This window comes from Lathyrus oleraceus, chromosome 5 (assembly GCF_024323335.1).
Source record: "Lathyrus oleraceus cultivar Zhongwan6 chromosome 5, CAAS_Psat_ZW6_1.0, whole genome shotgun sequence".
NCBI lineage: Eukaryota > Viridiplantae > Streptophyta > Magnoliopsida > Fabales > Fabaceae > Lathyrus > Lathyrus oleraceus.
In genome coordinates, this window is record NC_066583.1 from 430,120,976 (window position 1) to 430,134,726 (window position 13,751).

At 40.5% G+C, this 13,751-nt stretch overlaps 1 protein-coding gene across 1 annotated transcript in view; it reads left to right on the forward strand.

Annotated features, from left to right (window-relative positions):
- Positions 1–4,104: 4,104 nt before the first annotated feature.
- LOC127081170 (uncharacterized) overlaps positions 4,105–13,751 on the forward strand; it is a 40,510-nt gene continuing 30,863 nt past the window's right edge. The window contains exon 1 of the mRNA XM_051021451.1: positions 4,105–5,763. Within this exon, the coding sequence (XP_050877408.1) occupies positions 4,105–5,763 (1,659 nt within the window). The remainder of the gene's footprint in view (positions 5,764–13,751) is intronic.

Sequence of the window (13,751 nt, forward strand, 5' to 3'; positions counted from 1 at the left end):
TAAAACATCAAAACATAAATCAGAGTAGATATGCAATTTAAGGGTGTCACACTTGACACTTCACACCGTTTTCCAAAATATCCTGTCATGCTCATTTATTTAATCAAAATAAAACATTTTCATAATTCGCAGCGGATAGAAATTAACAACATGCAAAACATGTAACACATTACATGTAAAGTTGTTCAACAACCAAATGAAAACATAGTAAAACATCCCATCCCGATGTTACATCTACCAGAGCATGACCCACTAAGGAACTACACTAGACTCCAAGCACTAGCTTCTACTCAATCACTGCTCGTTACCTGAAACATAGTTGTAAGGGTGAGTTCCTCAATCGATATAATAAGCATTATAAAATATCATGTAATGCTAAGTAATTTAACACATATCATCACCCTAATCGGATCACACATTCAGCAACGGCGACATCAACTCATAATCATAATCATACTCAACACCAACACAAAACAACACGTATAATATTGGAATACATCCATTCATATTATACGCCATACATACATTATGCAATGAGACTCCATGCATGCGGTACCGACTATTCGTGAACATATAGTTCAACCTCACCGATCAAATCCAGATACGGCTACCAAGCTCACTAGTCCCACTCATTTGAGACCTAGTGACTCACTCACTAATTCCTCACCATGGGAATTAGCTACCACCCCAAGGGCTATGCTATGCACGCTAATCACCTAGCATGCAAACATCAACAACAATCCACAATGACATCACTCACTAATTCCTCACCATGGGAATTAGCTACCACCATAAAGGCCATAATATGCACGCTAAATCAACTAGCATGCAAACATCAACAATCCACAATGGACATATGCTCACACTCTAAGCCATAAAACAGTCCATTCCACAATTGCATACATAATACATACATTCACAGCATTATGCATATCATCATATATCATCAGCATATTATCGCAAAATCATATCATGTTATGTCGATTAATAATCACAGTATTAGCACACTCTACTAATACCTACACTGCTCAAAACAACGGGAAATGATCCCTACTATATCATACATCAGCTAAATTACATTACTCAGCTGAACAACCAAAAACTGCACAACAACAGCTCAGAAAATCACAATTCTGCCCATACGCGTATTGCCTAGTCCCATACGCGTATGGCTCATTTCTCAGCCAATCCCATACGCGTACCACCTGTCTCATACGCGTATGCTACGCGTACCACTTCCTCATACGCGTACCAACAGAGACAAAACCACGTTCAAAACATCATCTTCCTCATCCATACGCGTATTGCCTAGTGCCATACGCGTACCAGACCATTTCATACGCGTATTGCCTAGTGCCATATGCGTATGACCAGAAATCAGATTTCCAGATCTGCTATGGTTTTCTCTACCACGAGATTCCTCAGATCCAACCTCCCACAGTCCAATTTTACACAGTATTCGTTCATATCATCTAACACGAATCATACCCTATTCGATTTCACAAATTCTAACATTTTTACATCTAATTCCTACGAATTTCCTTCAATTATAATCCAAATTTCGTTCATCCAAAAGTTCACAATTTCATCATGCATCATTCTAATCAGAGTCAAATCAATGGTTTATCACTACCCATTACATGTTAACCCATAATACCCATTAAACGACGATGAACCCCCTTACCTGGGTTAATCCGGCAAATCCTTCGGCTTCGAGCTCTCCCTCTCTTCAACCCTTGCTCTCTTGCTCTTCCTCTTTGCCCTTTTCCACTTTCCTGTCGCTTTTCCCTTTTCACGTGAAAAAAAACCTTTCTTTACCAAATGTAACTCTTTATATATATATTCCAACTTTATTATTCCAATAATAATAATTCCAATAATATTCCAATTATTTAATTAAATTAATAAATATACTATTAACTTAATTTAAATAATTATCTTATTTTTATCGGGGTGTTACACACAACAGATTACTCCCAGATTCCACAGTCCTCAGGTGCATGGAAAGGTCTTGTAGACAGTTTGGTGAAGGAGAAAGCTTTTATGCAGAAGGCCTATGAAGAAAGAATTGAGAGACTTGAAGGACAACTCCTACTTGTTTATGCTCGTCCTGATGACACATGTCCTTAAATGGTTTTCTTGGTTGTATTTTGGGTTGATAACTTTGTATATTTTGATAAAAATGCTTAAAATGAAAATTTTTGTTTTGTTATCAAAAATGTTTGCAATTCTATCTTTTCCTTCACTTAGAGTTCCTTGGAAAATCATTCATTTTGCATATCCATGTATCACGTGCATACAGGTTGTCTGTCTTGGTCCAGTCTTCTAACAGTTGCTTCCCGCCAGCAGATCCATTTCAAGCTGACGCATAATTACAAGACAAGAGCCAACTACAAAAGAAGAATGGAGATAACAGATAACGAGAACCGAGAATTGAAAGCTCAGGTTGACCGCCTTTCTGCTATGGTCGAGACATTGATAGCAAACCAAGCAGCCCAAGCTGCTCAACTTCAAACAGCACAAGCTCAGGTTGCCGAAGCACAAGATGCACAGATCCAGGCACAAGCACAGGCAGCAGAGATGCGCAACCAAATGTTAACCGCCCGTCTACAAGCAGAGGAAGCCCAAGCTAGGGCTCAAGTTCATAATTCAGGACAGACTTCGGCACAGAATCAACCTCAAATTCAGAATCAGACAACAGCAACACCCGTCACTACAGTCATCGCTTCAGAAATCAACGTTGTCCCAGTCACTTCTGTTACCATCACAGCATCCCGTCCTTGGGAAATACCCAGGGATCTTAATCAAGATAGATATCAACAAGAGTTCGTTCCACCAAATGCTCCCGTCTTCACTAATGTGCCTCCCGTTGTTCACTATACTCCTCACCTAGGAGAACCTGTCTATCACGGCCCTACCCCAAGTGAGGATCCTGGTCTCAATGATAGAATGGATGAATTCCAGGATCAGTTTGCGGAATTACAAAAAGAGATAAAAGCTCTTCGTGGGAAAGAACTGTTTGGCAGAGATGTAAATGATATGTGTTTGGTTCCAGACGTAAGGATGCCAGCAAAATTTAAACTACCAGAATTTGAAAAGTACAAAGGAAGTTCTTGTCCACAGACCCATTTGGTTATGTACGTGCGAAAGATGTCAATGTACACCAACGACCAAAGGATGCTCATTCATTGTTTTCAAGACAGCCTTACCGGTGCAGCTTTACGCTGGTATATGGGATTAGACAGTTCTCAAATCAAGACTTTCAACGATTTAGGCGAGGCCTTTATCAAACATTACAAATACAACCTTGATAATGTGCCAGACCGAGATCAGTTGAGGTCCATGCAACAAAGAGAAAAGGAGACATTCCGTGAATACGCGCAAAGGTGGCGCGAAATTGCAGCACAGGTTGTTCCACCTATGGAAGAAAAGGAGATGACGAAAGTGTTCTTAAAGACTCTTGATACTTTTTATTACGAGAGGATGATTGCAAGCGCTCCTACAGACTTTACTGACATGGTAAACATGGGAGTCCGTTTAGAGGAAGCAGTTCGAGAAGGGCGTCTAGTTAGAGAAGGAAGTTCATCTTCAAGCGGGGCAAAGAGGTACGGCGGTTTTATGAAAAAGAAGGAACAAGAAACTAATGCTTTGTCCTATAATCATCCAAGAAGGATCAATTATCCTTACCATTCCCAACACCAACATATAGCAGTCGTGACTCCAGTAATCACTTCCGCTCCAGTTCAAGTCCAATACCCTCAGCAGCGTACCAACCGCTTCCAATAGAATACTCAGTATCAGCAACAACATCAACCTCAACAACCTCAACATCAGTTACAACAACGTCCGCCACAGCAGCAAAGAAGAACCAATTTTGATCCAATTCCAATGTCATATGCAGAATTGTATCCAGCTTTGATCACTAAAAACCTTGTGCAACCACGACCACGACCTCCTGTACCAGAAGTGCTACCTTGGTGGTACAAGCTAGAGGTATCTTGTCCCTTTCATCAGAATGCTCCAGGTCATGACTTAGACAACTGTTTTGCTTTAAAGTTGGAAGTACAGAAGTTGACAAGAGCAGGTATCCTGACCTTCAAGAACATGGGTCCCAATGTGAAGGACAATCCAATGCCAAGTCATGGTCCTTCATCAGTGAACAATATAGAAGTTTGTCTCAATGAACAACGTGTTACGAAGATAGAGGAGATTCGGCGGTCTTTGGTTGAAATTCATTCTGTTTTATGTGCTCATGGTCTATTCCAACATGACCACCAGATCTGTGGTACATGTTCAGTCAATTCAAGAGGTTGTAGAAAGATTCAAGATGATTTGCAAGGCGTCCTTGATCAGGGTTTGATTCAGATTTCTAGACAAGTGAGTTCTCCAGAATCACAAGAACAAGAGGTGAATGTCATCATTCCTTGCTTCAACATTCCAGAGAAAGTAGAGATAGCTTATCATCCGAGGGAGCCAGTGGTGATTTGCCCTCCGGGCCCAATGCCTTACACTTCAGATAAAGCGGTCCCCTACCGCTATGCAGCAACTATTATTGAGAACGGTAAAGAGGTCGAGATTAAAACCTTAGCCTCAGTTACCAATATCGCAGCAAATAGCCGAATGACGCGCAGTGGCCGCGTGTTCGCTCCGCCGGTTATCCCAAGTAGAAATGTTGAGAAAGATCCAGTAGTCGTGGTACCAGTGACAAGAGAAGCAGAAGGGCAAACAAGCAATTCAACCCTTGATAAAGAAACAGATGAACTACTTAGAATTATCAAGCTCAGTGACTACAAAATGGTAGATCAGTTGCTACAGACACCGTCAAAAATCTCGATCCTGTCCTTATTATTGAATTCAGCTGTCCACAGAGAAGCACTACTGAAGGTGCTTGATCAAGCCTTTGTAGAACAGGATATAACAGCAGAGCAGTTCAACAATGTTGTAGGCAGCATCACTTCGTGCAATGGCTTAGGCTTTTGTGATGAAGAACTGCCAGAAGAAGGAAAGAATCACAACTTCGCTCTCCATATCTCAGCCAATTGTCAAGGGGATTCTTTGTCTAATATCCTAATTGACACCGGTTCATCTCTGAATGTCATGCCCAAGTCTACCTTGTTGAAGCTAAAGTACAAAGGGGGGCAAATGCGGCACAGTGGAATTATTGTGAAAGCGTTCGATGGATCAAGAAAAACAGTCATTGGAGAAGTTGATTTGCCTATTGGTATTGGACCACACGTATTCCAGATCACTTTCCAGGTTATGGACATAGTGCCAGCTTATAGCTGTCTGCTCGGACGCCCATGGATTCATGAGGCGGGTGCCATTACATCCACGTTACACCAAAAGTTAAAGTTTGTCAAGAATGGGCAAATAGTGACGGTGAATGGGGAGCAGGCTATGCTGATTAGCCACCTTTCATCGTTTAGTGTGATAGAAGTAGACGAGACGGTTGTTCAAACTCCATTTCAGGCCCTGACCATCGATGATTACAAGAAAAGTGAAGGTTCAATCGCGTCATTCAAAGACGCCCAGCAGATTGTCAAGACAGGTCCTACAGAAATGTGGGGCAAGGTGATAGAGTTGCCAGAAAACGTTAACCATGCAGGATTAGGCTTTGTTGATGGAAAACAAGTGCAGACTTCAGTGGTGCGACCTTTCAAAGATATCTTTCACAGCGGTGGGTTTATCAACATGGTAGCAGTTGAAGAGGATACTTTTGGGAAAAAGACAGAAGACGAAGGCCCCAGATTTGTGACACCAGGAGTAGTTATGAAGAACTGGACCGCAATTGACATCCCACATTGTGTCCACATATCAAAGTAATTAAGCTTTTCAGTTTTCAAAAATCTTCCGCTTTAGCCCAAAGCGCGAAGCATTAATTTTGTAAAATGGGCACTTTTGTCAAAAACGTACTATCCATGAAAAAGATCTTTTGTGTTCCTATACACTTGTGTCCTTTTATCTTTTCAGCTTTTTCGGAAAATGGTAACACAAAAAAAACCTTAAAAAGAACACATTTTTGCATGTCATGGTCAGTCCTCTAAAAACAATTGTTTGTACAGGTTACTTAAACCCGTTGAACACAATGACATCATGCCCTCTCCCAACTTTGAACATTCTGTATTCAAAGCTGAAGAGGAAGAGTGGGATGAGATTCCAGAAGAGGTCGCCCGCCAGCTTGAAAATGAAGAAGACACTATTCAGCCATACAAGGAGCCTTTGGAAACAGTCAACTTGGGTTCGGAAGAAAATGTGAAAGAAGTCAAAATTGGAGCATTGTTATCCCAACAGGTCAAGGAGCAATTGATCAGCCTGTTGAAAGAGTATGTAGATGTGTTTGCTTGGTCTTATCAGGATATGCCTGGTCTCGACACTGACATCGTAGAGCACAAGCTACCTTTGAAGCCAGAATGTCCACCGGTCAAACAGAAATTAAGAAGAACACATCTAGATATGACCGTCAAAATTAAAGAAGAAGTTCTGAAGCAAATAGATGCTGGTTTTCTTGCCACTTCAGTGTATCCAGAGTGGATAGCAAATATTGTGCCAGTTCCTAAGAAGGACGGGAAGGTACGAATGTGTGTCGACTATCGTGACTTAAATAGAGCAAGCCCAAAGGATGATTTCCCCCTGCCTCACATTGACATGTTGGTAGACAATACAGCAAAGTTTGACATATTCTCCTTCATGGACGGATTCTCCGGGTATAACCAGATCAAAATGGCTCCCGAAGACGTGGAAAAAACTACCTTCATAACACCATGGGGAACATTCTGTTATCAAGTAATGCCGTTTGGGTTGAAGAACGCAGGTGCTACTTACCAGCGAGCCATGACAACGCTCTTTCACGACATGATGCACAAAGAGATTGAGGTTTATGTGGATGATATGATCGCGAAGTCTCGTTCAGAGGAAGGTCACTTAGTAGATCTATTGAAGCTGTTTCAACGATTGAGGAAGTTCCGTCTTCGCCTCAATCCGAACAAATGCACATTTGGCGTCAGGTCAGGTAAACTCTTGGGCTAAATATATATTATTATTAACTTGCCAACCACAAATGAGAAATGGATATTCTTGGACTTTTTGGAAAGGTGAGAGCAAGATCTTCAACTTTCATGTTGGACAAAATTTCATTTGAAGCTTGCTTGATGATGTAATCTTGAGGAGAAGACCCTTCCATTTTTGGCAGTTTGAAATTACAGGTCACCTACTATTTTTGGAAACTTTTCATCTGACCTCAAATCCTTCAAGGTTGATGTTTGACATGTTATATGAGGCTTGTATGGACATGAATAAGGTCTCTCTAACCATCTCCCACCATCAAATCTCTGATTTTATGCACAGTTGACCACAGTTGACTTTGCTAGGGTTTTGGTTGACTGAACAATGCTTTGATGAATTTCAAGCCTCTACCACTTGAGATCTTGATTCAAAATGATATCATGGTTCATATGAACTCTTGATGAATGATCATGGTGCCCAAATTCTTCAGAATGGCCACCATCTATGGCTCAATGACTGCCTTGACCTAATGTTGCTTCATCTGCAAGTAACAAGGTTAGATGACAATATTTTTGTACTTTTGGGTTAATAAACAAATGAAAAGCAATGATATACAAAAGCTAAACATGCTTGGTGATCAAGAATCACACTCAAAAGACAACCCACCCCCAGAGAAGGAAGGCAAGGTGCACAATGATCCTTGAGGCACTAATATGATATGATATGATGCCATGAGGGATCTTAGGGACAAAATTGGGGTCTTACAATGTGGCTACATTAAACAAGTCATCCTCCTAAGTCTTGGTCAGAAGATGAAGAGGTTGAAGATATTCAAGCTAAAGGTCTCATTGGATTGATCACTAATCATCTGAGGGTCTGTGCTTCAAATTAGGGTTTCTTGATTCCTCAAGGAGGTTTATCATCATCTTGGTTGAAATAGTACATCATCATCATCATGGTCTTGTCATCACCAAGAGTTTCATTGTGCTTGATCAGATTCCTTAAGATTAGGTTTTTGACCTCTGGTCAACCCTAATCAACCCTAATTAGTTGTATTGTGCCATTCAGGGCTTGTCAAGGAGATGAGGTCTTCATTGAGATGGGGATCATTCTATGGTTTCATTGAGCTTATGGAAGCTAGGGTTTCATTGTGGAGCCATGTCATCAGGAGATTGAGGCTCAATTTCATCTGTGCACAGCCAATTCATCTGTCAGTCAACAAAAGTCAACCAAAGGTCAACTGATGGATTTGGAGGTGGGAGAGGGTTAGAAACACTTCATTCATGTACAAACAAGTTTCATTTGACATTTCAAACATCAACAATGAAGAAAATAAAGTCAGATGAAAACTTTCCAAAAATAGAAAGTGACTTGTGATTCAAAATTGCCAAAAATGGAAAGGTTTTCTCCTTAAAATTACATGTCCAAAAATGCTTCAAATTAAATTTTGTCCAACATGAAAGTTGTAGATCTTGCTCTCACCTTTCCAAAAAGTCCAAGAACATGAATTTCTCATTTATGGTTGGCAAGTTATGGATCAATCTTGGTCAAGAAAATTTGAATTTCAAAAGTGCATAACTTTCACACCAAAAGGCCAAATGGAGTGGGATTTTTTGCCACATTCTTCTTTTGTCATGTACTATCCAAATTACACATCATAACTCATGCATTTTGCTCACAAAAATATTGAACTTTTCATGTGACTTCCATTTGAAAATTGGAGGGAAAAAGGCAATTTGAAAATTAAGCATGGTATTCACTTCCAATCACATGCATTTGCCTCTAAACCACATTTCCAAGTGATACAAGACAAAAACCTTGCACTGTTACATTGAATTGCATACATGAGAGGTGAATTGACCAATTAGCACATACACTTGCATTTTCATTAATCACTTGCATTTGGCTTAACCTTGATTAGCAAATTTGATTAACAGCACATATATAACTCTAATCCTAACAGAATTCACAATTAACACATCATTTGCACCAGATCTAGATCCAATCACAAGAATTGCACAAACTTTTTCTCTCCACTTTTCTCCAAAATTCTCCAAAAACCTTGCATTGATCTTCATATATCCTTGATTCACAAGCATTTTGGAGTGGAATTGAAGCAAGATCTCATCATTTTCGTGCTGTTTCAAGAACTGTCAAAGTAAGCTTCATCAATGGCAAATGCGAATTTGAGTTGCATCAAGCAAGATTGAGCAACATTCCTGCATCCATTCATCTACCTGAGCATCAAAGAACTTCTGTTTCAACTTTCCAAAGCCTGAAAAACACGATTCCAGTTCTGCAATCCTTTGAAGGTTAGAATTCGATCCTTGTAATTGTGGAAATGTTGATGTGCTTTCTATAGATCTTTCCATATGGAGTACACTGAGCTTTGTGGTTTTGATTTTCATCAAGTATTGAGAAAGTTCTTGTGATTTTAAGTTTGATAGCCAAAACTTCTTCTGCTTGATCCGTTCATTATAGCAAGAATTAGGTTAAATCATGTTTAGATTAGTGATGAGCGTTAGAAGACGAAGCTATTGGTATGCTGTTTGTGAATTTTGGTGACATTTGTTCTTGACCTGGGATTTTGATGAAGAACACGAAGAACAGCTAGGGTTTTCCATTTCCAGGCGCGTTTGATCTTGTATTTTGTGTTTTGCATGCGAATTCCTGTTCGTGCTCGCGTATTGGTTGCATGCGTTCTCACGTGTCACTTTGATTGGCTGAGCGCGCTTCTCCTTGCCAACTGGACTTAAGTGAAACGCGGCGTTTCACTTAAGTAGCGCCAGATTTGAATTCAAGCGGAGTTCGATCCTCCGCTCCAGCATTTGCATTTTTGGCTTTTGCATTATTTCTCTTGTATGCTATCCATGTTCACATGCTTTCATCATGCATTTTTTAATTTTTCCCTTCATTAAAAAATTCATAACTAAAAAAATATTTATCCAATTCACATGAGATTTTTTGCACAATGATCCTTATCATGTCTTCTATTTTTTGATGATTTTTACGAAAATTGTGCACGCCTGGATTTTCATTTTGGCTAAGGAATGTTCATACATGTGTTTCCTTGCACCTTGCTTGCTATTTTGGTTGTGAAATGATGATGCTTGATCCAATGAAGCTGAAAATTTACATGCATAAACTAGACACCTTTAGGGATTTTTTGGTATAGAGTTTGTGATTTTATCATTTCTGGTTGTGGAGATATGCTATGATGAATGTAGGTGTGACAATGTGTGTCACACCTTTGTTTGCTTGACTTTCTGATTTTATTTGCCATGCCAATTCTATGCCAATTAACCTGATTTTTTGCATGATGATACTTATGGATGTTAGGTTCACTTGTGAATTTTTGGAATGATTTCCAATTTGTTTGAGATTTTCTTTGCTGATTGGTCATTTGTGGACTTTTTGATAGTCATGAACTTAGATGATTCGTGAAATTCTTGATATGTATCACATGAACTTGAAATTTTGAAAATTGATTCTAAACACATCGAAGTTTATCTTGGCTTTGGTTTGGTGCATTTATCATGTTCCTACTATGTTTTATGCTTGTGTGAAGTTGATGCATGAATTTGTGCTTCCTTTGAGCTTGTTTTGCCTTGCCTTGACCTATGGGATTTATTTGACATGCTTCCACTTATCCAAATGACTTGAATTTTGGTGTGATGATCCTATGATGAATGCTGTTTAGCCATGATTTTTCTTGGGATTTATTGAATTACTTTTGAGTGGATTTGGATTGATTCATTCTGTTTGCTTCAATGAGCTTTCAAATTGCATGTTTTGCCTTAGATGCTTTGTGAAATGAAATTGGTGTATGATATGGATATGGGACCAATTGGATATTGTTTTACTTTGATTGAACTTGATTATTACCAATTTTCATGTTCTGTTTTGAATTATTTCTCCCTCTTTGACCCTGGGCCTTGTCCTAGGGGTTTGCTTCTCATGTTTGAGCTTGGTTTGCAGGTTAAGAAGCATATGGCATTGAGGAATTGATTCACATTGCTTGAGTTGACCAATTGGTCAATGATGAACTAATCTTGAGTTTGTTTTGTAGGTGGCTTCTAAGTCATTTGAGTTGAGCTTGTGCTTGCACCTGTTGCTTGCTTATTGCTTGTGTACAGTTAACTGTTGACTTGTAACTGTCTGTTTGACTTTTTGAGTTGAATACTAACTGAATCAGATTGTTTTCAGGTACCTTAGTTGCTATAGTTCATTGTGAACTTGATTTTGCTGTTGCTTGGTTGCTTAACCAATTGAGGTAGAACCCACTAACTCCATGTAGTCTGGAAGACCTGGCCTGTTATTTGGTCAGGCACCTGTCTGAAGTCCTCCTTAAGAGGCAATGCTTGTGATTGTTTATCTTTGCCCCCAAGCAGGAAAAGACCTTTGATAAGGCAATTGGCAGATACAAGAGATGTGCAATCCATCTCCTGCTATTCAGTTGAGTCATCCCTTTGCTCACACAACTGGTGTTGATGCATTGTGGATATTAACCCAAGATCCATGTTGAGTCAGTCATAAGTGTAAAAGGGTTCCCACTTTCTGAACCCACACTTCCTTTGTCTGAAGCTCTCCCAGGCCAGGGATAAGAGCTGTGAGGCACACCCCTCACTTCCTATTTCATCTGCTTCACCCTAACTCTCAATGTTAGGGTTAAGAGCTAACATCACCCTGATACAGTTGGCTTGCTTTTGCAGCTTAACCCTTGTGTGAGCCCACTTTGTCTGTGTATAGTGTGTGCTAATTGTGTATGTTTGCCTTTTTGTGCTTGTATGCTTTGCTTTGCCTGTTTAGGATTAGCTTGCTATCTGTGCAAGTAGATAGAAAACTCAACCTAGGACCATTGTGGAATACATGATAACTATTAGGCTCGAGTCAGTCTCCCTTCTAGTTGGTCATTTCCCAGTCTCTGGTTAGGAGAAAGTTTCTCCCCTGTTAAGGGGAACTACGTTGCCCTGATCCTCATACCAGATGAGGTACGTAGGCAGGAGGTCGTACGAGATCTCTCCGGGCACCCTTTTTCTTTTTGTGTGTGTTTGCTTGACAGTTGCTAGGCTCGAGTGCCAGACTCCTTAGTAACTTGTTTTGTTTGATTCCTTCTTGTGTGTGTTAGGAGATGGATGTAAGCCCAGCGATTGGCATTCCGTATCCTATTGTTGTGTGCTTGGAGTCCGATATAAGTCCATCAAGTGGAATTTGGTTTCCAGTGTGGGTTTGTTTGGTTCGGAGTCTGATGTAAGTCCAGCGATTGGCATTCAGTTTCCATGTTTGCCTGCTTGTGTGTGTTTTGTTTCGGCGTGCGTGAGCCGAACTACGGTAGCTCTGATTCTCATTCCAGATGAGATACGTAGGCATAGGATGCGATATCCTAGCGAGCCCTCTCCCCTCTTCCTCCACCTGTGTTGTCTTCGGTGTGTGTGTATGATGTTTGTTTTAGCAACCTTGTTCTATCTTTTGAGCGTGGATCCCGTCGAGTACGACGGATGCGTAGGGGTGCTAATACCTTCCCTTCGCATAACCGACTCCCGATCCCATTCTCTTTGGTCGCGAGACCATGTCTTTTCCAGGTTTACTTCGAGCGTTTCCTTTCCCTCTTTTGGGATAAATAACGCACGGTGGCGGCTCTGTTTGTTTTGTTTTAGCGCGCCGGTTGTTTTTCGCGGATGCGACAGAAAGCCATACGTTTTGCCCGAAACGTAATGGTTCATTGTAAGGGCCACCTCATGTTTCATTTTGCTAAATTTGCATCATAAATAAATGGATGTTTTTCAGTTAAAAGCGGTGTTCCCTGTTTTTCATTTATTTTTGCAGTTTAATCAAAACAAAAATAAAATGGCAATGTTTTCATGTTTCTTTTTCAATTTGTCTCGCTCCGGTTCTAAAGCAATGCATGAATCAACATTCATGCAGATGCGATTTCTCGCCGAATCTCATTGATGACAATCCTGTTACACCCTCATATGACTTCGACAATCCGATCTATCATGCCGAAGAAGAAGGCGAAGAAGATTGTGAACTGCTGGAGGAATTAGCCAGGTTGTTAAAACAAGAGGGGAAGGTGATTCAGCCGCACGAGGAACCAATCGAGGTTGTGAATCTGGGTACCGACGAGGTCAGAAAGGAAGTAAAGATCAGAGCCGCTTTGGAGGAGAGTGTTAAGAGCAGAATGGTAGCGTTGTTGAAAGAATACGTCGACATCTTTGCCTGGTCTTATCAAGATATGCCAGGGTTGGATACCGATATTGTTGTGCACAAGCTACCGTTGAGAGCAGATTGTCCTCCAGTGAAGCAGAAGTTGCGCAGAACTCGACCTGAGATGGCCATGAAAATTAAAGAGGAGGTGCAGAAGCAGTGGGATGCTGGTTTCCTCGCTGTCACTAATTATCCACCTTGGGTTGCAAACATTGTGCCGGTCCCGAAGAAAGATGGAAAGGTGAGAATGTGTGTGGATTACCGGGATTTGAACAGAGCTAGCCCGAAGGATGATTTTCCATTACCTCACATTGACGTGTTAGTAGATAATACAACTCAATTCTCGGTGTTTTCCTTCATGGATGGCTTTTCTGGCTATAATCAAATCAAAATGTCGCCAGATGATATGGAGAAAACAACGTTCATCACACCGTGGGGCACTTTTTGCTATAAGGTGATGCCATTTGGTCTCAAGAACGTCGGTGCTACTTATCAGAGGGCCATGGTGACTTTGTTTCATGATATGATTCATCATGAAATCG